Raw genomic sequence first — 25,436 nt, 5'->3', positions numbered from 1 at the left:
CTAAAACTGAAGTTGGCTGAGCTATCTGTTGGGCACATTTGGGCGGAGTATTTCCATCCAGAAAGGAAGAATTTTATTTATAGGGAGCCTGCTATCTTTGTGTGCCAGCTCGGGATCCGCATGGGACCTGGTGGGAACATCCAAGCCTTCCCCCCGCAGGTCTCCCTGCACCCGAGGCATCCATGGCTGTCCAGGAGTGGGGAGGCTCCGCGGGGCAGCGGTTCCTCCTGGCAGCAGACGGCCACGTGCTGCTCCCCAGCGTTTTCGCAAGGGCAGCATGGGCTGGCCACCAAACTCCCCATCCTGGCCAGGGGCAGCCCGTGGAGAGCACGCAGCAGGCGCGTGAAGAAGGCAGAGGGCGGTTTCCTATCCAACCTCCCCAAATTAGGAAATCCCAGTGTTTTCTAGCGCTGTTAGTCCTTGCTTCTGTGCAGAGTTTCGAGCCTCATTTTTCGATAGGAATTTATTTTCTCTTTGTTAGTAACATTGGCAGGATTTCCAGGATCTGGGGAGTGAGGAAGCTCAGGGGACCTCACCAGACCCCGCATGAGTGAGCCTCTTCTGGGCAGCTGAAGCAGAGCTGGAGAATTATAAAAAAAAATACTGTTTTAGTTTCTCATTATGTTTAGGCATAGAAACAGAAGTCAAGAAAAGATTTTACCACCTTCTCCCACTCCCTCAGAGCAGCACTGGCGCTGTGTTTGCCTCGAGCCGGGCGATGCAGGGAGCTGAAGGGGATGTTACGGCACTGAGCGGGGAGCTCGAGTGGTTTCATTGCTGAAAGGACGGAGCAGGAGAAGGGAATGAGGGAGGGTGGGTGGTGAGGTGTTCCCACAGGCCATCTGAAGCATCGTACCCGACGTCTGCCAGCATGGGCAGGGTCCATGAGGGTGGGGAGGGAGAGGGAAGAGCTCCCCTCTCCTCTTTGCATGAGAGTTACATCTCTCCCGATGTTTGTTACACTATAATTTAAGAGGTTAACACACTTTTCTGCTTCGCAGGAAGTGTATTGGCAGAGTATTTGTTTTGCCATTTATATGTCATGTATTTTTCATGTAAAAAAGAAATTGCAAGAGCCTTCTGAAATAAACTGTTCCTGCTTTAGGTAAAAATAGCCATGAATGGTCCCAAATACCTAGTTTACAAATGCCATTCTGCAGGAGGGCTGAGAACCACAGATTGTTCCTGATGGAACAGATAATTTTTCATCTCTGATATACTGCTTTGGCAAAGCCGAAGGAGTTTAATATAGTATGTAGCATTTCCAGTCCAGTGCCTGGTGGGCTGCCCATAGATGTTGCAAAATAAGCAATCAAGAATGACAGTTATTTGAACAGAAGGACCGATGGTATCTCTTAATGTTTGTTCATATTTGTGACAAATTTGGGCTCAAGAAAGAGCTCCGAATAAGGACTTTGGGATTAGGTCTGTGGACACTAGGTGACCATTTATTTTCCTTGACAATTATTACAGTGTGTTAATATGGGAAGCTTCAGACACTGAAATTGGGGGCAGTGAAACGCAGAATACAAATACAATCTGCTTGTGCCATAAGGTGGTGGAAGAAATAAAAGGTTCAGTCATCAGTCTTTTCTACAAGGGTTATTTTTTGCAACAAGAAATTAAAATAACATTAATGTATTAGAAAGTAAAAAGAAAGAAACGAGATCCCCCTGCCATCTGCTAAGTCAGTACCAGCGTAGCCCACTGGAGGAGGGTCTGTGCAGGGGGAGGCGGCAGCCAGGGTGGGAAGCACCTCCGGCTCCCCCCGGAGCATCGCGCCCTCGGCAGCCTCCCGAGGGGCTCCTGTCGCTCCCGAGGCCCGGCAGGTTCCTCTGCGGTACCAGAGAGGAGCTGGGCTGCACTGAACCCCACTGCGGCTGAGCCCGCGGCGCCCAGCAGCTTCCTTTGGAATTCGTTGGGTCTCACTCGGGTCATCGGTCTGCGCTGCTCCTGCCCTTCCCCAGCCGGCGGATGCAGGGCAGGTGCCCGTGTCCAGTACCCGTCACTGCTGCGCCTCTGAGAAACTGCACCTGTTTTATCCCAAATGACTATCAAATCCCACGTGTCGTTCATTCATGTATATTAAATCCTCTACCAAGATAACTTTGAGTCTAATGTATTTACAGTAACACATTATTTCCACTCTGCTTTGTTTAAACTCAGACATCTCAACGTTCTTTATCTTATCATCTTTTCCATTGCTCTTTACAAATGCTAACAAGTATTAACTTGTTTAATATTTTTCTTCCTCTCTGTGGTCATTTTTTGGTGGTCTTTGAAAGGAATTGAAAGCAAAAGTTACTAAATTCTCACAATTTTTTTTTTCTTATTTCTTTCTTCTTCTATGGTATTTCTGACTCTGTCACTGCAACCTAAACAGATTCTCTCTCTAGGCCACTTAAAATTAGTCTCTGAAATCCTCTATGGCTTACTTATTCTTTCTCTTTATTAGCCAGCCAGAAAAGAGATACTACTTCACAATCTCTCAAGCAAGCAAAAATAAAAAAGTTTGAGGCTTTTATTAGAGTAAAATGCGAGTGTGTCATCCCTGTTTGCAAGTAGCAAGTTAATATGCCTACAGTAGACGATAAAAATGTATTCACTGTAAGTGCTATGTGTTCATTAGTGTCTGGGGTTTCCTGCATGAGTAGGTATTGATTACCATCCTAGTTCTTGCCGTGGGGATCTGGAGCATCCCGGGAAAGATCTCTGTGGGCTCCGGCTTCTCCGCCGCTGGGCTCCCTGCACTCCAGCGCCCGTGAACTGTGTGTTCCTGAAACAGGCTGAGCTCCGCCGGGTGAGACAGGTTTGGGCACAAAAATAAATGTGCTAATTTTAGGAAGCGAGCAGCGATTTGAAAGGGTTTTTTTGTTTGGTTGGTTGTTTTTTTTTCCTTTTAGTTTGTGTTGTTAATGCTTGAATGATTATAGGCTTTTGAAAGTAATAGTTTAGGAAATAATACACATAATTTCCTTAAGGATGATACAATGAATGCTAAAGTGCTCTCTTCACTCACGCTGGGTTTGCGGATCTCCTTTGGGAATGTGTTTTCATTTTCTTGACTGACTGCGTGACAGCACTCTAATGACCAAAGGAAATGGAAAATAATTCAGAAAAAAAATCCTCGATGTAATCACATATGCTAGCTCGTTAGTAAAGTGAAGCAGGAGTCAATAAATTGATGATCTTGATCTGGTCAGGGTAGATAAACACAAACCTTTTGTCTCATAGTTAAAATACAATTGTCGGATGGTGAAGAACTATGTGTTTGCAAGTCAAAATATCCCTCTGTGCAGTTTAAGGTAATATCATCTTGAGAGTATCGTTCAGTTTTTGTTTCAATTACATGACGTAGTCCATCTGGAAATTAAGTCACTTATTCAAGTTAACACAGCCATAACGCAACCAACACACCCAGTTTGGCTGTGAGCTGCTCCGGTGGTGAAGGACGCGGTTGCGGGAAACACCTGCTCTACTATGGGATGGTCCAAGATGGAGACGTGCTGGTTGAGTTGTCGCACGCGTCTGCTGCGGCTGGAAGGTGGACGGTGCATTTTGGAGCATCTCTCCCCGACGGCAGAGGGCTGCGCTGCTGCTCTCGGGGAGGAAGGCTTGCCAGGGACGCTGAGCGCTGCCGGTGCTGCGAGATGGGACGAATTAATGACATTGTCTCTGCTAGAAAACTTCCATTTCCCATTGGGTGATGGGGGAGCCCAAGCCCAGGTGCTGTGTGTCCGCTCCCGCTGCTGGCCGAGCCACCCCTGTGCTGCTTCTGGAAGAGTCAGAAGCCATTATTCTCTATTTACAATTCGTGCATATGCACAGAGAGGTGGGCCAAGAGCTCCACATACACCAGCATCAAGATGCAGTCAACCGAAGCTTTTTACACCTGTAGTCTTTCCTCCCTCTTAACTAAGTTAACACACAATTAATAATGTGATTGATTAATCACACAAGCTATTTAATAAAGAAGGGCCAGGGAAACTAAAGTTTTCTGCTAATCCAATATATAAAAACGCAGGGGAAAAAAAAGGAGGAAAAACCCCAACTTCCCCCTCTCGCACTGCTCTCAGCTCTGCTGGTGGTTCAGCAATAGCTCGTTGTGCGTGGCGACAATCTGTCTCACCTTCCAAAAAGTAATTGTGTTAGAATTTGTAAGAACGAAGTATGAAGCAAGTGAGTGGCCTCAAATTGATTATTACTACTGAAAAGAGAATGGTGTAATTGCTTGTGATTAATGATTAAGCCTAATTAGAGTCAGTGTTTTGCTGTTACACTGGTGGTAGCCACCTGTAGGGCCTGGGCTTCAATATATTCTCGGTGCATAGGGGTGGTACCAGCACCTTTGCTTCTCTACACCGAGCAGAGGGGACGAGGGTCTTGGCTTTCCTCCAGCATGGTATGTACATGAGCACCTGCGGTGCAGTGAGCTCCCACGGACATTTCTGAAGGGAAATTAAAATTTTATTTCTCTCCCTCTAATTTCTTTCCTGGAGTACTTGTAGTGTTTGACCTGTTCAAAGTAGCCTTCCGTTACCCTTGTACTGAGGAAATACTTTTAATCTTTCTTTTCAAGTTTAGTCTGTGTTTCTCAGTTTAATTACCACTTCACATAGCGTAAATTTCCAAAGAAAAATATCTTAGGATCTAATGGAAGGAGATGCTAATGACATCTGGAAGTTATTGACGTCCCTTCTGTTCCTCAGTGTCAGTGCGCTGAGGCTGCTGCGCAGGCTTTGTCGCTAAAGATATTTGCCTGGAAAGAGCCTGTTTGTTCTCTGGCTTCATCCCCTGGTTTGTGATGTTTATGGGTCTGTGCCGGTTACAGCCTGCTGCTGTGCAAAGCAGTCACGGACAGCAGGGAAATGATTGGGGTAGCGCAGAATGAAAGATGTTGAAGATATTTTTGTGTGTTTGTATCGGTAGTAATGGGCAGCCACGGCATTGGGTAAAGGGGGCTGGGATCCGTGGGGTTTGAGGGACTGCTGGCCCCTTCCCACCCGGTTTGGTGATGGGCGCACGTGAACGTATGTTGTTTGTGGCTGTTTGTGGTGTTTGTGGCCTTCTGAGACTCTCCAGCTGCTGTAAGCATTTACTTAAGTCAGAAATTAAGCAGTGAAACAGCCTCTTTGCAAAGTGGTGTGGGCTTTCCTTTCTTTTTTTCTTTTATCCCCCCACCCCCCGCCCCCGGAGATATAGTGGATGTATTGGCCAAAAGCTAGGAAGAGCTGAAGGCAGGTTAGCTGGGAGCACGTCTCTGCGCTGGCTGGTGGGGTGGGTGTCCTGCCTGGCGAGGTGGCATCCGGCTGGCGGGGGCTGGGGACCAGAGCGCGTCACCCAGAGCACTTCAGAGATCCAGCTCTGTCCTGCAGTCGCTTTCAGTAACGTAATACTACTTCAGATATTTATTCTCATACTCTGTTAAAGTTTGCATTAAGCACTTCACTTACAGGGGGCCAACAGAAAGTTTAATACAATACTGCAGCAACTCTCATCTGTGGAATTAAATTGGTGTGCTTTATTGGGGGGAAAAAAAAAAATCTAAATCACACCTGAACTCTTTCTTTAATGGCTCCCTAGAATTTAAATTATGTTTTTAGCTTTGGCAATTATTTAAAATGCTGATGTGTCAATCCCCAAAGAGAGAATACTTGTCTCGAGTATTGCCACTTGAAATTTTGGGAAGCCACACAGATGTTCATCTCCTCATTATGGAAATAATGCATTTGGTTAATGTGTTGGTGTGAAGAGAGGGGAATACAAATTATCTTGCAACTTGAGAGCCCATTTAAAAGTTTCCTTATGTTTAGACTGTTGTTCATCTCTACTAAGGCATCCCTGACAAGAGAGAGGTCCCCTGACCGTGCCGGGTTTGGAAGTGCCCCTGGCCGAGGCCCCGCTGCCCCGTTCCCGCGCTGGGTCTCAGGCACCAGCCAGGGCAGAATCTGCTGAATTTTTGTCTTCTCAGATCTGTGTGTGCCGCTCCTGGGGGACGAGGCTTGAGTGTCTCTGTGGAGTGCTGTGATTGCAGCCTGCAGGCTTCTTGGGTGCGTGTCCGGAGCACAGGAAGATGGGGAGAGGATGGGAGCCAGGACCTGGCAGAGGGCACCTGCCTGCTGGCCCTTAGGGCTGGCCAGGGGCACCAAGGAGTGCTGAACCGGGGGTAGGGTAGCCTGGGAAATGGAGGTGGGGGGAAAGAGAGGTGATGAGAGGATGAGGAATGGGTGCCTAGAGGGTATTCTGCTCCTGAAATATTTTAAATCAAACTGGAAAGCTTCTTGCTTTCCCTAAAGCTGTAGGGCATTCCCATGACAAGTGCCTGGGGCCACGTGGGGACGCCGTGGCCCCGAGGCCAGCCCGAGTGTTTGCTCCACGTCCCCCAGCCTCAGACACCATCCCCGTCACCTCTGTCTTTTCACATACCGGTCTGAGCACTTGGTCTGGGCAGCACCTCGTGGTTTGATGGGATTAATGCGCACGGTTGGAGTGGAAGCTGGAGCTTTGTGTGGCAGCCTCAGCGGAGGAGACTGGAGGGAGGGAGAGAAGAGTAATGATATCGCTCTGTCTCACATCCTGGCACGCTCCGGCTGGATGGCATTATTAAAGCCGCCTTACAAGCAGGAAGTCGGTTGTCAAAAATCAAGGAAGGAATTTTTTTTATCTTTTTAAAGACTTTATGGCGGGGGGGGGGAGGAAGGGAAGAAGTTTGGAGTTTTCAGGTAGTATTTTCCTAGGGTTGTTATCTCCAGGGGAATTTGAAAATAAGATCGGTGGCATACCTAGTAGTTAGAACTGAGACATGACTCTGCTGTGCACAATTATGTCCGCTCCCCGGCGCCGGCACCGCTGGCCTCTCGTGTGCTGGGTTTTGTGTCGGCTGCACCTCGTCACAGGTGTGGGACCGCGGGTGCCGGCCGCGTGTGCTGGTTAAACGACAGCGGCAGCGCAGAAGGGAGGCAGCATCTTCAACAGCATTTGGGAAGAGCGTCATTACTTTCCTCTAGCCAGCGGTACCGTGTCAACAGTAAAAAAAAATGTGGCAACTCCCCATGTCTGGTTTGGGGGGGGGGGGGGGGGGGCGGGCTGTGTGGTATAAGTATGGGTCTGGGAGCGTGCATATAAATTTTAGGATGCGCAAATATAATTACGCATGCTGTAATTATTCCCGTTGACATGGTAACACTTCGGCAAGGCACAGGCAAATATACACAGAGAAAGAAAGAAAGAAAATTAACTCTGTGTATTGAAGGAATCGAGCGCAGTGTAAGGAAATAATATTTGAAACTGGTGAATTCTGCAGGCTGGGGCCGCCCTGTGCGTGGCGGGGAAGGAGCCCCCCCCCGCGCTCCCCGTGCGGCAGGAGCCAGGTACGTCTCTGCCTCCGCCGGTGCGTCTCTCACCGCCTTCTCCCACTGCCACCACAGGCAGGAGGACAGGCTTTGATTTCCTTTCGTGTTTTGTTTGCTTGGGATGGTATAACGATGCCGCCGAGCATTGACGTGGTTTGTCCAAGTTGATTTTCAGTGCGTGTGCCAGAACGGCACGGCCGGGGGGGTGCCTTGGCCACTGCCGGTCACGTATCACAGGATGATGGAAAACTACCTCTCGTGTAGCGTCGCTGTGGGTCCGGTCCTTGGCATGGCTGCGGATTTGGAGCATGTGTAGGTCGGGGGAGGCTGTGATGGTCCCAGCGTTGGAGATGCTCCAGGGGATGCGGGGCCGAACTGCGGCCGTCCTCTGCAGCAGTGTATTCCTCTGTGGGCCGCGCTGACCTGCCATCCGGTTCATTTTTGCGTGTTCATTATGTGTGCTGCTTGATTTTTATGTTTTATTATTGTGAATTATAACCTGTTGAACATATTGAAAGGTTACTCCGGGTGCTGCTTTACAACATAGAGGGATTTCTGTATTTTTATCCTCATTTTAAATTATGCAAGCCGATGACTTGAGTTTTAAATGCTTTTAAGGGTACACAATGTGCATTTTGTCTGCTGCTGCTATCAAAGGGAAGGAAAGCACTCTCATGTTCTGCGTTTAGACCTTCTGTATCTCTCTGGTTTTACTGCTCTGCATTATTAAAATGAAACAGGCCATCTGTGGAGCAGCTTCTCCTGCTTAGTCAAAAAGGGTGGGAAGAACTTGGAAAGCCGGTGGGAAGACACCAATTCAGACAAAGGGGTTTAGTTAAGCGGTTAATTGCAAAGGAAAAAAAACTGAAATAACACCTCAGCATTTGGGGGTAAGGATTATTAATAGGAAAGAGTGATCTTCAGCCTGACCCACGGGGCTGACTTGCCGCTGCCGTGCTCCCTGTCCCTGGGTGACACGCTTTAACTCCCCTGGAGTTCCGCTGCTGCCAGATGAGATTAACGCAGAAGCTGAGCTATTTTTCAGTAAAGCAGAAACCAACAGATAATTTCAAGAAGACTGAGTATGCAAGTGAGAGGGGAAAGCAAGCTGTTAACTAAGTTGCCTTGTAATATGTACTTAAAAAAAAAAAAAAAAGCTTTTTGCTCATCTTCAGGTATGAGGGGGAAAAAGAGTGGGGGAAAAGAAGGAAAACCTTCATGGGTAAGGTCCTGGCAAGACAAATATCCCATTTTCATTAACTGGGCAGCAGGAAAGGATGAACTACTGAGAGACATTCTGCTGCTGGATGTATTTTTAAATCTGTTCTGTTTGGCCTGATTCTGGTGATAATCTTTACAGCAGATACAGATTCTCACTCGCAAGAGTAGGCTTATCTGAGCCACGTCTCTCCCTTGGCTGGGACTCTGCATATTGCAATTCATGAAAAAGTATTCATTCCCGCGGCAGGAGTGGTCTGAATAAGAAGTGGAGTATTCAGCTGAAAGGAGAGCCCTGTCTGCATTAAGCAGCCTGGGTGACTTATATGGGTGTCAACCTACAAAGTCCCTCTGTGGCTGAAAATGCAAAAATCTTATGTATTGTGAAGCCTGTAGATGTCTGGGGAAAGAGGAGTGTAAGCCTTCATCATCTTCTGCCCCATAACAAAGCTCTCGGTGCTTGAGGCATGGATTTGGTCGTTTTGTTGTTCGTAAACAAAAACGGTCTTTCTGGGTTGGAGCATCAGCCCACTGCTCGGGTGGGAGGGTGATCCTGGGGCCACCTAGAAGACCGTGGCAGCAAGAGGAACCGGGCATGGGGGTGGGCTCCTTGTGCGTGTCAGTGCCTCCAGCTCCAGGACAATCGCATCCTCAGCTGAGGCCTCGAGCTGCTACGGCAATAAACATAACAAATAGGAGAAGTAAATTTAGGCTTTTCTACTGTTTATATTGATATAAATGGGAGCTCTGTGAAAGTAAGAAGTGCCTGAGGGCAATAAAATGTAGAATAATGAATAATAATATACTTCTATATTAACCTTTCTATTACAGCGCTGGCTAGACACCACCTAGGTCATGATCTCATTGCTGTGGCAGCTGTATAATTTTATAAAAGTGATAACGATGATACTCAGCCAATGTATATCTATTTCCATAATAGAAGCTTTAAAGGTTAAAATCCCAGATTTGCCCTAAGTACGGCAAGCTGCCTTTCCTTTGTCTGTGCTTTATGTCATGTATATAAAAAGTCAAATGTGACATCAACTAAAATACCCATTTTCACTGTTATAATCGGTAACTGGCAAAAAAGAAAACAAATGCAAAGTGTTTTTATGGCATGAAGGGAATTCATAAAATCACTTAGTATTATGGCCTTTTTATTGAGTAAGAAGGTCAAGAAAATATCTGTAGCCTATTTTAACGGCTCCGTAATACCACGTAGTGTGTGGCTTGGGCAACATAATAAAATCTGAAAAAAGACTTAGCTGTCTTAAAATTGATCTTATCATTCCACATCTAATGCTTTTATCCCAGATATAATGTCAGTAAATTGAACTGGTTTTGCGTGAGCGCTAGGAAAATCAGAAAATTATTTGAATAGCTGCTTTCTGCTCGCTTGGCATCAGTAATCACAGTACGTGGTGATTTACTAGCTGGGTAAATAAAATTTGTATAACTAGCAATCATTAGTGTGGACATACTTTGGACAACATAGAGAAGAATAAAGATATCATAAACTGATAAAATCACTACTTGTATGAAATTGGGTCAATATGTTGTATTTGCTCACAAGCCGCGTGGGCTGAGAATGAAAACGCTTTAGGTGCATGAGAAATGCAGTAGGTCAACAACTTTGTGTTTTAATTAGGCTTAATTATTTTCCTTATTAAATAACCCCAGAGCCCTCGAAGTCACTGCTGACACATGAAATAGATGCTTCACAGCGTGTGCGAGGGGTTTGGTAAACCAGAAGTGACAGAGGTCTCTCTTTAAAAAAAACAACAACAAAAAAACCAAACACCTGGTTCATTCACACCAACAGCACGTTGTGGATTGTGGATCTTCCTGATCCACCCGCCCGCGGTTCCCCTCCTGAGATACTGGGAATGTCAGCTGGCTGCTGCTGGTTTCACTGGCACCAGTTCAGGGTTGGATCCCCTATTTTAATCTCTTTCTTTTCCTGGGGGATTGCTCTTTTTTGGGTACCTCCCCCGGTTCCCACGCAGCTGTCTTTCTCGCCTGCAGCCCGTCCTTTCTCCGTCGATGTGTGCCTGACGCCTTCCCCGTGATAAATGCTCCTCTGCAAGCCTGCCTTTTTTCCCCTCCGTAATGCGGCTGACCATGGCGAACCGCATCGTTAGTCTTGGAGCCTGGTTTCTCCTCCAAAGCACGTAGAATTCCCCCGGCCGTCTCTGCCAGGGAAGCTGAGCATTATGCTCTCAGGCAGAAAATGGGCAACGTGCAACATCAAATGGAAGGAGAGATGCGAGATTAATGTTAGAAATAAATCATTTGGGGGGGTTTTTTGGGTGTAAAAAGCAGCCGCAAGTCGGCAAGCCTCATTTTCTGGATGAGAATTGAGCCACTTTTCTAAGCGTTCCCGGTTAGGGAAGGATGCTGCGCGGTGCTGTGGCATCCCTCTTCCCTAGTGGTGCCCGGGTCCAGGGGCAGCAGCGGGGGGATCCTGAGGGCTCAGGGGCTGGGTGCTGTGCTGGCGCTCTCCTCCAGAGGGCTGACCCTGAGCAATGCAGAATAAAATGCCCAGATAAAATTTGGTATGCGGAGCCTGACTCCAGCCAGCTGGGGATGAGACGCTCCCACCCTCCCCCAGGGATTTCTCATTTCCGTCACTTCAGTGCAGCTCATCACCCCCATCCTGACCAAAGGGGTGCTCGGGCTCGCGCTGTCAGCGTCCCTCTGAGCCACGCAGGGAAACAACCCGCAAGTGCTCAGGTCTTGGTGGCATCGCAGCCAAGTGACACTCATCCCTCCCCTCGCCTGGACTTCACCAGCCCTCTGCAGCGCTCAGGGTTGGGTCCCTTCTCCCCCCCCACCTCTTTTTTTTTATTGCTGTGTAGTTAATTTATATATTAATCCTGGGGTGGAAAAGAAATGAACCTATTAGGTAGTATCATCTCTCTATGTGTAAGAATAATGATTTAATCAAATCACAGTGATTTAAAGTAATATGAGATTTATTTTAATTTGTAAAATCTCATCAAATAACTATCTATATCTCTTAGAGGTATTTGCTGAAAAAAGTAATTTTCTTAAGTATGATATATGGGGAACAGTGGGAGATCACTAAATCTTGTCGCACAAGTGAAGTACTTGGCCGTGTACAAGAGTAAGAAGTGATTATTCCCACTCTTACATTTAAGCGTCCAGCTTTTTCAGTTGGGTCATCTAATTCCCTGAGCCCAAGACTCTTCCGTTTAGCACTACGCATGTAAGTTGTCTTAATGTCTTCAGTTCGAAAAGATTAAGCTCAAGCACAGGCTTAAGTCTGTCCTTATTATAGAGAACACGTTTGCCTGTGTTTCAACTTCGATGTTTTTGAATCATATTAATTCAAAGTATCTAAAATTAGATACGTGTTTAAGATGTCCCTCTGACTCAAAGCCACTGGCCTAGACAGGACTGCTCGTGTTTGCGAGACGGCTTCATGGTAGCTGGGAAGCGTGGAAATAGTCCTGACCGATACCAGATTGAAGACAGAATGTATATTTTGTATATTTTTGAGGCAATTGAAAGCATTAGTTTTTTCTAAGAGTTAAAAAATCACAGGTCAGTCTGAATCTGGTGAAAAGTCGCCTAATGTTGCTAATGTCAGTCCTCCCGGGATTTCAGGAGTTCCATCGCTCTACACCAACCTACAAAGGAGAGACGCTGTGTTTTGCAGTGTAGAACCACGTGGGTTTTGTCACACGTGATCAACAGTGGGAGAGGTGGTGCAGGAATTCACGGACCGTTTCCCTTTGCCCCTTCAGAAGAGGAGGTGCCCGTCACCACCCACCGCTGCCCGCGGGTTCCTAAACCTTTTCCCCACCCAGTGCTTTGTGGCGTTTTGTACCACCATCGTCCTACGGAGCTCTTTGTGCTCGTCTCTGCTGTGCCCGTGGCTCGGGAGAGAGGAAGAACTGCTGTAGGCATCGCCAGCAGATAACCTCAGGTGACAGAAATCCTTACGCGTTATCTCACAGTATGAACACAGTACTAATCTTTGCATAGATCCATCAGAGCCGTATGATTAGTGTTTAAAATACACAACATAGATATGTAACTTACTTTACTGTGCAAACTCTTCTTTAATAGATATTTAAATCGTGAAATTCATCATGGGATTTCTTAACTCCGCTGAGAGGGTTGGTTTCATGGTAGTTGTATCACCACACTGGCAAATGATCAGCACAGAACTGAATATTTGGGTTGTGCTTTATTTACTAGCTGTGCGTCTCATGTGAAGTTTAAGAATAGTAAGATCTTTAAATTGATCCTGTTTTTCCTTAATTGAAAAATACATTTTTTTTTCCTCTAGGTTTCTTTTTATTTAAGTTGCTTTAAAGTACATCTAGCACAATTACCCTTCTGAAAGCGATGGTGGGGGAAAAAATGTGATGGTGGTGACTTGTTGGCTCAAATCACAGAGCAACGAGTGTGGTGTGTGTTTGGTCCAGCCGGGGTATTTCAGACAATCACAATAACTTCTCTGACAGTGTTCTCGGGAATGATATAGGGGTGGGGGGGAACCCAAACAGAAAACCCCCGTTCTAGGAGCTGTGAGATTCCATGGAGCATTCTTCACTAACCTTTAACTTGGATGAAAAATCTCATCTGCTGTGAACTGGCACAGTTCCATTCATTCAGTGGAGGGGCGCAGGGTCACACCAGATAATGTGAAACGCTCTGGGCTTTCTCCTCTGGTGTATCGTACCCGGCTGGGCACATGCGCCAGCGCTTCGTGTAAAAGTTGTAAATATTTATCAAATTAAAAAATGGTGCATGTGAGCACGCTTCTGGCCTTGCTCCTGTGGAGCAATGTGGGATTCTTTGTGCTTACTCGGTCCTGGCCGTGGGAGACTATTCTTGGACCGAAAAATGCAGGGAAGGAGGGGAGTTCACAAAGTGAGGTCTTCTGGAGGTCTTCTGGAGGTCTTCTGGAGGTCTTCTGGAGGTCTTCTGGAGGTCTTCTGGAGGTCTTCTGGAGGTCTTCTGGAGGTCTTCTGGAGGTCTTCTGGCTGTGTGGGAGCAGTAGTGCAGCGATGCAGCCAGTGGGTGCACAGTACTTCCACCCTGTAAGGAATTAATAGAAATATGGCCTGCTACTTCACTCCATCCCTCTGTCAGTCAGTCACTTGCCTGCTTGTCTTGATCAATAAAAAATAATGATAAAAAATGTACACTCTTTAATAGGGATCTATACTCCTTCTTGAGAATGCAGAGGGATCATTAAAAAAGTCAATGAGAATGTTATTATTTGTTATTAAATCTGTAAAGGTTTAGAGTAATTCGTATGGAATTCTATTACAGTTTTATCAAGACTTATTGATTTTATTTTATTAAGTTATAGAGCACTTTTTCCCAGAGGTCAGTTAGTTTGGCACATTGGTAAGGTATAGTTTCTCTTTCTGAGCCGTGTATATATTGCAGGTCTTATGACTGAATATCCTCGTTGACATGCTCTTTTAATTACGAGTAAAACTAATATGCATAGGTTTACAGGAAAACAGATTTAGCTTGTATGTACCTAAAATCTAAGAGTATTTTATAAATTTTCTTCTGACCCATCTACATGAATATTTTTCTTAGGAAATTTCAGCTCAGCAGTGCAGAAGTTGTGCTGTCCTTTTCTAGAGACCGTGCACAGAAACATTCTTAAGTCACTAATTTGTCATTAATTAAGTAGAACAGCTGTGGGAGGAGGGTTTTACTAAGTGATTTCCCTAAATTTGGGAAACCCAGGTTAGGTCCCTGCCTCAGCATAACTCCAGCAGCGGGGGTAGGGGGTCTGTGCCATCACAGGTTGGCTCATTTCCTTCAGCTTCATGCGGTTTTATTCTGGAAAGTTTTTCTTTCAAACTGCAAAAACAATGGTAAGGGCCATACTGAGTACATGGAGTTGACTCAAATATTCAGTAATACTTAAATACAGCGCGGAGGTTTTCTCCTGGCCCATCTTGGTGGTTTGCTCACAGGTTTCCGTGGTTTGATGGCAGCCCTTCAGGTGCCCGCTTCCAACCAGCCGGCACGGCGTTGAGTTGGTGTGACGTGTTGCTTAGGGTTTGTCATCCTTCTGAAGCATCCCGATGTATTTGTTGGAGGAGAGACCTACGCATATTTTCTAGTGAGGCTGCAGGTAAAACTTTAATTTGCTTTCAGACTGTTTCTGGAAGACCCCAATACTTATTTTTCTAGGTTGATTTTTGGAGATGATGTGCATCGTGTCTTACGAGCAGTGGGCTTTGGATATGAGCCATGAACAGTAGACTCAGAATTAGGAAAATACATATTATGGTTAGGTCAGTAGCACACAAAGCTAATACAAGGAGGCAGATTGACCCCACTCCTAATCTTCTTTCTTATTTGAAAACATCTGTTTACATGCTGTCTATTTTTATCCCATAGTGGATGGATTGCTATGCTAATTTAACGAGGCCATATGTTTTTCCTCTGACTCAATTTCATTGTGTGGAGTGCCAGATTGAGTCAATTTACCCACCTATTTCAGTGAGAGAAATTATTGGCTATGGTGCAAGGAACTTTTTTCTCTCCTTCAATGGAATATGTATTTACTGTCATTTCGAACTGCAAAGTCAAAAGGAACCATGTGATCATGCGATACAGAGAGATGATTTAGTATCTGTAAGTATCTGCCTCTGTGCCTCCAACCCTCTTCTGCAACGCTGGTACAAGCTGTAAAGCTGAGTAAAGGGACAAAATAGATATTCTGAGATTTGCATCTTCAATGGATTTGCACTTTTTGGATGCCAGATAATTTACTTCTGAGTCTCTCAGTGTGCAGCCACGATTTTTTCAAGTCCTCTTTATGATGGATCTGCTTTGTGCGGGTTTCATATTTGCATCATTTGAATACCTCAACAACCTTCTCAGTAAAAGGAAAAACTCTTTTGCTACTTGATTTAGGACTGGGATTGCAGCTCTGGAAGGTTACATGAAAAATGCTGAATCTGAACTGTCTCTGTAAGCAAAAGCTCTGATGTCGCTCATTGCAGGCTAAAGACAGACAACTAGAAAGACTTGGGGAAACTACTGGGCAGTGGTAATGGTGGTGAACGTCCTGCTAGTCAAACACGCTTGTTGTAAGACTGATAGAACTCTCTGATGAGAACGGGCACAGCCCCCTTACTGCACAGGGGCCATCAGGTTTGGGAACACCCATAGAACTAAGCAGGGATTTCGCTGCCAGGAGCCTGTCCCCGGCTAAAGGGGTAGAAGAACACCTCATGCGGAGGTGATAAACCTTTTCCATGCTGCATGCCCAGAATACTTGGCTGTGCCACTCCGTGTGCTCTTCCTTCTGAACAGATGAGAGAATATCGCTTCCGTTGACTACAAAACAGAAAAAAAGGCAAAAGACTTTGCGTGTGAGCTCGTAGATGTGCGCTAGTATATTTGTCCTTGTGCAAATCTTCTGTTCGCCAAGCAGAACCAAAAGTATACTGGGATAGGAATAAAATGAGAGTGGTGTTGTGGGAGGGGGCAGTGATCTGGGCTTTGGTCATCGCAGGAACAACGGCCAGATTTCTGCCATCGTGCAAGTACTTGGGCGATCCATCGATTTGTAATTATTTGTATGCACGAAGGTTTCTGTAGGCTCTAAGGAGTTATCTCAACTTGAGTAGAGAATAACGGAGGGAAGTGCCGAGCGAAGCAGTAGTGCCCGGGGTAGTTAGTGGTGTGATGTTCCTTTTGGTCTGAAGCTACCACTGCTTATTGGGAAAATAAGTATTTGTTTCAGAGTTCTGTATTGTATTGTGAGAAAAATCCATTAGCAGAAGAGAAGTGGTTTTTCTCTCAAGATCTCATGATCTTTGAAGGGGGATTGCCTGAGCTGTTAAAGGATATTTGGCTCAGTTTTAAACGTCAGAATTTGAGAACTTGATAGAGCAAAATATCCCCATACTACGGCAGGACTAATTTGTTATTAGAATTTTACAAACTGCATAATTTTGTAGTAGAGTTTTAATTCTTTTCATTTGCCCTCTTGGTTTGTAAGCCTCTAGGATATACCTTTTCTTTCATGTGTGTGTTTGTATATATACGTGTGTGTATACACAGTGATATACATTTCTGCAAAAAAAAAAAAAAAAAAAAAAAGGCAAATAAAGCCAAAGCAGAATATGTTTCTCTTCTGGCAAGTTGGTGAGGTGCTAAAGAAAGATGGAATATGGTTAGGAGCCATGTGAAAGCTATGAACTAGTCAGTGCTACACAGCTATTCAGTTGTTGTAATGTGGTTTCTTTCAGTGAACACAGAGGACTGCGTATTTTAAAAAAAAAAAAGAAAAAAAAAAAAGAAGACTCAAGGGCTTCAGATATATTTACTCCCCTTCAGCTCAGCTGTGAAGAATCATAATTTTTTTTCCCCCATTATTTTAATACTGGAGTTGTGTGTCATTTTTGCTCTTGCAGCGCTGCAGGCTGTTGGTGACGCCGTGGCTTCAGAGACAAACCGAGTCCCACAGGTCTGAGGAAGGGAATTTTTCTTTTCCCTCTGCTTCAGCGGGGCTAATCCAAGCCTCTGGTAAATAGCGGCGATTCACAGTCACCTCTTGGAAGTTTTGCTCTCTGAGTTTATCGGTACCTTTGTGAAAGGAAATTAAGGGAAAAATATACGCTGTGAAAACAATAAGGCGTACTGATAGTGGCCGGTTAAGTCAGCTGAAGCTGCCTTCTCTGGAGGTCTGGAGAGGTTAATTACAAAATTATTATTGAGCTCAGCCTAATATCAGCTGCACCATACCATTTATTTTCATTCCTTATAGGTGTATATCTAATCCGTGCTTTTTGCTTATAACTCTTTTTATTACATTAATCTCCCTTTTACATATATCTTACCGAGCTTTATACCTCGCAGTTAGCAGCAGAGTAATTTACTTGCAAGATGCAGCTGATGAGATAAAACGTGCAATGGATTTCCTTTCTTCCCAGGGTCATCTCCTGTGGATGGAGATGCGAACGTGTGCGGGATGTTGAAGAAGATATAAATAGAGTATTTGTTTTTCAGGCTGCGTTACTTCCCGTGCAGCATGAAGTAGACTTCAGCTTTCTGCCTGTCTCCTTCCCCAGGGTTCGATGCCTATTTTACCTCCCGCACCCTGGAGAACAACAGAAGGAACGTGTGGTTTGCAGAGTACTGGGAGGAGAACTTCAACTGCAAGTTAACCATCAGCGGGTCAAAGAAGGAAGACACAGACCGTAAATGCACAGGTAACTTCATTCACTTCGCCCTCCTCGCGCTGCCGTGCGGGGCTGCAGGGGAACGACTGCGCGGCTGATGTAAGGAAGCTTGGCTGGGGACAGATTGAAAAAATAAATTGAATTTTCGTAGGTTGTACCGAAAATGGAACGGCAGCATCAGCCTTGCAGGACAAGAGAAATAGATGGAAAGAGTAAAAAAATACATTCTTCTATTTCTTCCCTTTTCTGGCTGTCCATCCAGCAGGAAAATCAATATTTTCCATAAGACCCAGAAACGCTTTTGTTTGAGTGCAGGGTGCCTTGGGGGTCTTTTGGTGGTTTGTTTTAGAGGGAGAATATTTGTACAACATGTGCCTTGTCACCCATCTGCACATCACAAATTGGCCACCTACTCTGTCAAAGCACCATCTGCTCACGGTCGTACACCAACGTCTGCGTTTGAATTGAACTTTTGAGGGAAACGCACCTGTAGGAAAGTGTTAGCGCAGAGTGAAATGATTTCACTTTAGGAAGCACAAAGTTGTTGATCAGATTTTTGTTTTCACTAATGTTATTTAAGAAATTGGGGTTAAAAAAAAAATCTTGCAGCCTCAACTCAGGAAGACAGAAAACACACTGCATTTCCGACCGACCTGTTGTTTTCTGGTGCCTGACAAACCCACTCCTCCCTTCCTTGGAGGTACTGCCCACTATTTTAAATACCCTGTTTTTCCAGGAATTCCTGTTTCTGATCCCGTGGAGGTTCAAGGAGTTATTTTTAGTTACAGAGGTGCCCAGGTAATGATGGGGGTGATTTTGTTTTTAACTGAGTTACGCGCTTCTCAGCACAACCACCGCCATGATGCGGGGTGATACAGTTCATTAAACTTGACGAGTTTATTTTGAAAGGCAATTATGGGTGAGATGCCTGTTCTTGGAGTCATTCGGATGTGGGCCTGACCAAGTGCTACCAGATGATGCACAGGGACAAGAGCAGCATTGCCAGTTTAATGATCTTCTGCTGAATGAAGGCATTAGATTGAGGTTACCTGTCTAGAAAAAAGTATTTCTAAAACTCAAAAAAAGGTAGGGAGTCTGCCCTCAAACTGCCAGGCCCTTGGTGAGGCTGTTTGTGGTGGGAATGTCTGTACTGTGGGGTTGGGGCATTTGCTCAGGGCTTAAAATATGGTGGACAAGCTTCATCCAGAACATATCTCCTGGGCTACAGGTGGCAAAGCCAATAATGCCGTCTGATGTCCGCGTCGCCCTTGCCTCCCTTCGCCTTTCCTTCCTGCTCCTTTTAATTTTTCACAGCAGCAGTTTAAATGTGTTATGTTGAATAATTGCCTTGAATTTTGATCAAAGGAAATTAGTCCATAGGAGGATATGTTTTACTTCGTTTGAAAATTGATGAAAACTTTCCATATTTCATATCATCTGCTTTTGGTTTCAGTTCGTGGATGGGAGTAGGAGTGTTGTGCGTAGAAACAGTGCAGTTACCGCTGGGAATACACGGCTCTTAAAATTGGCATTCGGAATCTCCCCCAGAGGCTGGGATTTGACTGAGAACTGCTAAAAGATCTTTAGGATAATTTCTAAAAGTGCCTTCTCACCCTTATTGTTTATGCCATTATTTTATTGCAGTCACTCCCAGCCTGTGCTTTCTGATGTGAACATAAAAATGGTGTCGTGTCTTCCCTTGGCATAGATTCAGCAGAAACATTTGGTTTTGGTGGCTAACTTACCCTATGGAACTGAAGTACCCCGTTACAGCTTGATATTGTACCAAATGACATGCCCTGGCATCTTCCTTCCCTCTTCTGCAAACTGAAGCAAATTGTGCATCAGAAAAAGCATTAGCGCTGAGTTTATATTGCCAGCACGAGAGCCTTAATGTCCCGCCGATGTAATAATATTATGAATGATCATCATCATTATTTTAAAATCCGGTTGGTGATTTGTGATGCAGTGAGGGGGGGTGGCGGCGCCGCTGAGCCCCGGCGTGGGGCGTGGGATGCGCGTGTCCCAGTCGAGACGCAGCTCGCGGGGGGGAGCTCTGCTCGCTGCCACAGCCTGCCGTCAGGGAGAAAACCTTCTCCAAGAAGGCACCCTGCGGGCAGCTTACCTTCTCCTATCACAACGCTCCGAGATATTTTTATACGCAGAACTTCTGCGTGAATGTCGTTTATATTTATTTGAGCATGAAAAAAGTTTGCCTGATCAGGGTGGATAGGATGTAGAATGAGAGAATGAAAATACATTCAGCCCACACCACTTTATTTCTAGATAAGATTAAATGCAACACATCACTGTAATTAATAACGCTGTTTCTAGTGATTTGACTTATTTTTGGCATGGTTCAGGGAGCGATCCGGTGCTGCTAAGTTGTACTGCCACCAAGGACACCTCTACTGTTGTGCAGGTGACTTCTGCTGGGACGCAGTCCATCGCAAAGCGGTATGTACGCATACGGCAGAAGCAGCTGAGGCCCTTGCTCTTCCACAGGGATGAGAAGGATCGGTACCTTATGCAAAAGTGGTTAAATTTCAGGCAGGTGCTGTCTTCTGGGCTTGCCCAGGCGCTGGAGTGGCCGCCTCTGCCCTTGGGGGATGCTGTGGGTGGCTTCTGAGGAGACTTCATCAAACTACATGGGGAGACTTCATCAAACTGCATCACCGAAACAGCGTAACAGTAACAAGCATTGGGTTTGGACAGTTCATTGCTTTACTTCTGGCTGCTCGCATTTAAGAACATTAGAGAGATTCACTTCAGTCATAACAGGCTGTGTCAGGTTCATGAAGGAATAATTTGGGAAAAAATAGTTTGTAGTACCACGCGTTATGGTAAAAACGTGCTTTTATAGGAAAGGATTAACAGAAGAAAACAACTGTCTTTGCAGAAGAGAACAGTGCTGTAGTTCATAGCTGTGATTCTGCAAAGGGAGCCGTGCTGAAGGCTCTGCGCACACCGCGTTCCGTGCAGAGATGGGGTCGGGGCTTCGATTGAGAGCTCAACTGAAGGCATTTTCCTATACAAACCCCCATTGTGCCAGTATTGCCAGTGCTACGAGATTTAGGGAGTTAGAATTAACAGATGATAAAACAAGGGGGTTTTGTGTATATATTGTCATGAAGCAGGCTGGTTGTAAGTTTCATAGTGATTATTGAAATAAAATATACAGTGTGTGTTGAAATCAATATACAAATCTGAATATTTAATCATATTACACTGTAGCACCTCCGTGCCCGCCAGTTGCCCGGCTGAAGGCAAGCACCGGCATGGTCGCCCGGGGTCTCTCCCCGGTCCAGCAGTAGCATCCCTGCCCATGCTCGCCTGCGGCAGGAGCGGCGTTGGGTGCAGGGAGGCGAGAACTGGGGGTCCTCGGAGGCACCCGCTGTGCCTGCAGTGCCCCAGCCGCCCCCGCACGGGGAACGCCGCCTGGAGGGAAACGGCAACGCTTGACTCTGTTCACTTATTAACCATAGCTTTTAATTCAGATAGCTTTACACTCAAGGAGACTTAATGAAGTGATATAAGGGTGATGTCACCTTGGATGTCATTTATCAGAATGTAGATCACTCGGAGAGCTTTTCTAATTATCTGCAAGTGTAATCAGTCTGAAGGTACAGCCCAGATGATGGCTCAGACAATGACTTGCTGTGGAGAAGATGCTGGGAGAAAGCTCCCTGCAAGATGAAGTGACACAAATTAAGCAAAAGGATTTGTAAAAGAGGGACGGTTGTGTTTAGAATTTAAATTGGGACAAGAGAAAGTGCCTCAAAGGGACCCAGATTCACCTTCCCGGGCAGTGTGTGGGCAGGAGCGGTCTCGGGACTCTGAATCCTCTCACTTACAAGGACGCCAATAGCAATATTCTGTCTTTTTTTCACCAGCAGTCAAGATGGCTTGTTCTATGAAGCCATATGTTAGGGAAAGAAAACTAATGAGAAACAAAAGATGTACAAATAGCAGAGCCCGAGGATATCAGAATATTATTTATAATTTGACGACAAAAAGTGATCTAGTGCATTCATAGATTAACAAAGTTCAATTTACTATGGAAAGAAAAATAGTTTTCCAAATGCTATCAAAATTCCTCATCTCAGGAAACAATAAATTGTCTGAGATGTTTCAAACAACTTAATGGCAGATGGCCAATATCTAAAGCATTTTTTTTTTAAACAAATGCCAGGAGCTGTGGTGTGTGTGATTTACTTTTTATGAAAACGGCTTTATGGTATTCATTAGGATGAATATCTGTTGGACTTGAGGGTGGCAGAAGACCTTAACTGTCCACGGGGCCATATAAATCATGTCAGGAAGAGGGGTTAAATTTAGATGGATTCCCACGGACAGTGTTGAGGGCTGTGAGTGCAGAAGGTGCTCCATCTCCAGCACTGCTCAAGGTTCGGGATGGCAGGTTTGTACAAACGATGCACAGGTGAATCCATCGGAAGCTCGATTGGAAGCTGCCCGGTGTTTGCAGGCATCGGCTCAGGGCTGTACTGCCGCCGGCTCCCGGCTCTTCTCAGCACCCTCCTCCTATTCTCAGTAAGGCTTGTGGAGATCACTTCATCTGGGTCCTACAAATATCAATAATTCCTCAGAATTTCAGAAAAATCAGGTTTAGGAGGATCCAAACCATACGCAGTACATTTTTCCTTTTGTTCAAGAATCTGCAGCTTGAAAACCCTCCTGTCTCTTGCTGCAGGTGTGCTCAACGTGAGCGTGCCTTGAAACGCTCCACAGGGGCTGAGCAGTTCTCTCACCTCCCTTGAGTTATCAGCCAGTTTTCTCTGCATCAAGATGATTTTTTTTTTTTTCTGCATCTGCGCTTTGGAAGGCGGGGGGAGCCGTATTACCTCTGTGCCTAACGCAAAGACAAGTTGAGTGCCTTGTAAGCTCTGTGCTTGAGCAGCTCAGACTGTGGAGGTCCAGGCTTTGTTGCTATCGCTCATACTATTATTTTTTTTTTTAAACAGAGCAAGTTAAAAAAAAAAAAAAAAAGGTAGTTTTTTCTGTTTGTTTTTTTTTTTTCTTTTATTCCCCCCAAATCTTGGCCAATGGTATTATATCTTTCTACCCAACCAAGTCCTTTTGTTAATGCCCACTGCTGTCATCTGTAAGACGTCCTGCCTAGGCAGTAGTCCTTAACTGTAGTCTGGTCCTAAGCAGTGGTTAGTCAAGGTGCTGAAATACAGGAATACTTAAAGTAAGGCTAGTTGTCATGAATCCTGTATACAAATTGTAAAATAATTTGCTTTAGGGCAAATACTTGGCTCGGATGCCCTTTCCCAGCTGCTCGGATGCCCTTTCCCAGCTGCCGGTGGCCACAGCAGGATTTACGTGCCTGTGACTCGGTGTGGATTTTTGCCCAGGATTTTGTGATGCGTGATTGATGACATGGGCGCGAGCAAAAAAGCTTTTGGTTAGCTCTTGTTACAGAGATTGCTCTGTGCATTTTCTCCTCCGGGCTCTGAGGTACGAGATGTGTGTTAATGCATGTGTTTGAAGGTATATAATATTTCAGTGCAGAAAGGATAAAGACTAAAATTTATCTTCTGTTGCTTGCCCTGCAAGCTATGGATAAGGTTAAAGGGCAGACCAGGATGGGAAATTTATCTTCTCAATTACATCCCATGCTCTGATGCAGGTATATAAGTGGTCTAGGTAGTTGTTTTCCTGCTTTGTTGGCATGGCCTGCCTCTTCCTCCCTTCTTTCTCAGGACACACACAGAATGTTTCCTTGCTAGTGAGTGGCTGATCCATATCTTTGTGACATGTTTCCGTTGACAGCTTCTGCTTTTTCTTTTGCTTCTGATGGTGATTGTCTTTCAAGTTGTCCATGACCCTGGTTATAGGCTCCCTCTCAAGGCGGGGAACAAAAAATAAATCCAAGACATATTTCAGTATGTTCTCCAATAAACAGCTTCCCACCAAGCCCAGCTCATCTTTGGGTGAATCCTCTGGGCCAACAGAGCTATAGCCGTAGCTCAGAGACACTGGGACGTAGGTGAGGACGTGTGGTTAGCCAACATCTGACTTAATTTTGAAACCCAAGATTTCAGTCCTCTGTTCTTTTACTAGATTGCATTGCATCTTATTTTTTGTAGATACTTCAGCGATCTTCAGACTGCCTAAGCACATCAATGCTAACACCCATGAGAAGGAAAAGTTGACTCTTTTTTCTGAAAAAATGTGATGTGCACAAGTTTAGGAGCAAACGAAGCATGTTACGCACTGGCTTGCAAGTTGACTGGCTATGTGCACCTCTTTCTAAACAAAATATTTTCCATATAATATTAAATTGTTCAAGTATGCGTTATAGCTTAATGACCTCGATGCTTTCATTTCAAAAAGTTCATCTAATTTAGCGTGGTAGTACTTCAAAATACATATACCTGAAATTCCTAAAAGAACCCTGCAATGGTTGGTTCAACCAACATTAAATGAATCTTAAAGAGTTTATTCTTAAGGTAAACCTGTTTTATGGATTTCTAAACTCTGTTACCTTTCACAAATACGTTTCTTAGAATCACTTATATTTCTAGATTGCCAAGGTGATTTGCCAACAGAGCCCCGTGATTCAAATCACTCCCAGCTTGCTATTTACATACATGTTCCTCTATTTGCGAATTGCATTTTTACCCAAGTGCTCAAATATGAAGATAGCTCCAGTTTAGGCCTTCTAATCTTTAAAAAGTGCTGCTTCTATACATTTGTGTGAGCACTGGCTTCCCTGGCAATTATGGCTACAGGAAGCTTTCTTCACTTGCACGCTCGCAGTAGAAAGCTGTAAAGTGTCTGTGATTTACGGCAGCGTTGGCCAACCTGGTGCTGGGATTTTATGACTGTAGTACTTCTGCATTGGAATAGAAATGAGACCTATTGCTTATGTTTTAATAGGAACGTTGAATGCACAGAAAACCTCTCAGGTAAGAAAACTAGGTCAGTTTTCTAATCTAAAAATATGTTCTCTTAGATACGCATACACACCTGAGAACAGAAACGGTATGGTGGGCTGAATCAGTGTAATTGAGAAAAAAAATTCATTTTCTGACAGGTGGAAGCGGATGGAGCTTCATAAAACTCATTGCATCAAGGCTTTCTGTAAACTGCTGAAATTATTATTATCCTTATGATGTAATATTTTTATTTCTGGTATTGGAATAACATTTTCAGTAGGACTTTCTGCTGCGCTATGTTCTCTTTGGTTTTTACTTTAATATTTATGAGTGAAGACCAGTTACAGTACAGGAGGTTTTTTTTCTGTCCTAGATGAGGAGTACGTTGTAAGGCATTGTGAGAGTCTGGTTTCCAAAGTTTGCTTAGGCAGTGTTACCTGATTAGGCATAGCTAAAGTTGACTACATCTGCTTTCTGTTGGTTTTGGTGGAGTTACTAGAGTCTCTCCGTTTGTATATCTACTGCTGTAGATGTCTGACTGTGGGTCAAGTGCACACCAAATTAAGAAAAAAAAAAAAAAAAGGCATTTTGAGTTAAAAAAGGCCTCCCTGCTTGTTATTGGCATAGAACGATTGGTCTGACTTCCAAATTTCCTGTGCAATATGAAGTTACCTCTTTCCATCGGAGTGGTGGGAGGCTGTAGAGCTGTGCTGGCACTGGGGGTGCAGAGGAGATCCGGGAGAGGTTTCTTGAGTCGTTAA

General features: G+C 44.9%; 1 protein-coding gene across 3 annotated transcripts in view; it reads left to right on the top strand.

The window, feature by feature from the left end:
• The window catches only part of GRM7 (glutamate metabotropic receptor 7), a 304,853-nt gene that overhangs the window by 169,721 nt on the left and 109,696 nt on the right, over window positions 1-25,436 (top strand). For all 3 annotated transcript variants that reach the window (XM_063347611.1, XM_063347610.1, XM_063347612.1), the window contains exon 5: window positions 17,660-17,800. In XM_063347611.1, coding sequence (XP_063203681.1) covers window positions 17,660-17,800 — 141 coding nt within the window. The remainder of the gene's footprint in view (window positions 1-17,659; window positions 17,801-25,436) is intronic.

Source organism: Chroicocephalus ridibundus, chromosome 10 (genome assembly GCF_963924245.1).
Source record: "Chroicocephalus ridibundus chromosome 10, bChrRid1.1, whole genome shotgun sequence".
In the NCBI taxonomy this organism is placed as follows: Eukaryota; Metazoa; Chordata; class Aves; order Charadriiformes; family Laridae; genus Chroicocephalus; species Chroicocephalus ridibundus.
The sequence above is the reverse complement of the archived record's forward strand: the minus strand, read 5'-3'. Positions and strand labels throughout refer to the sequence as shown.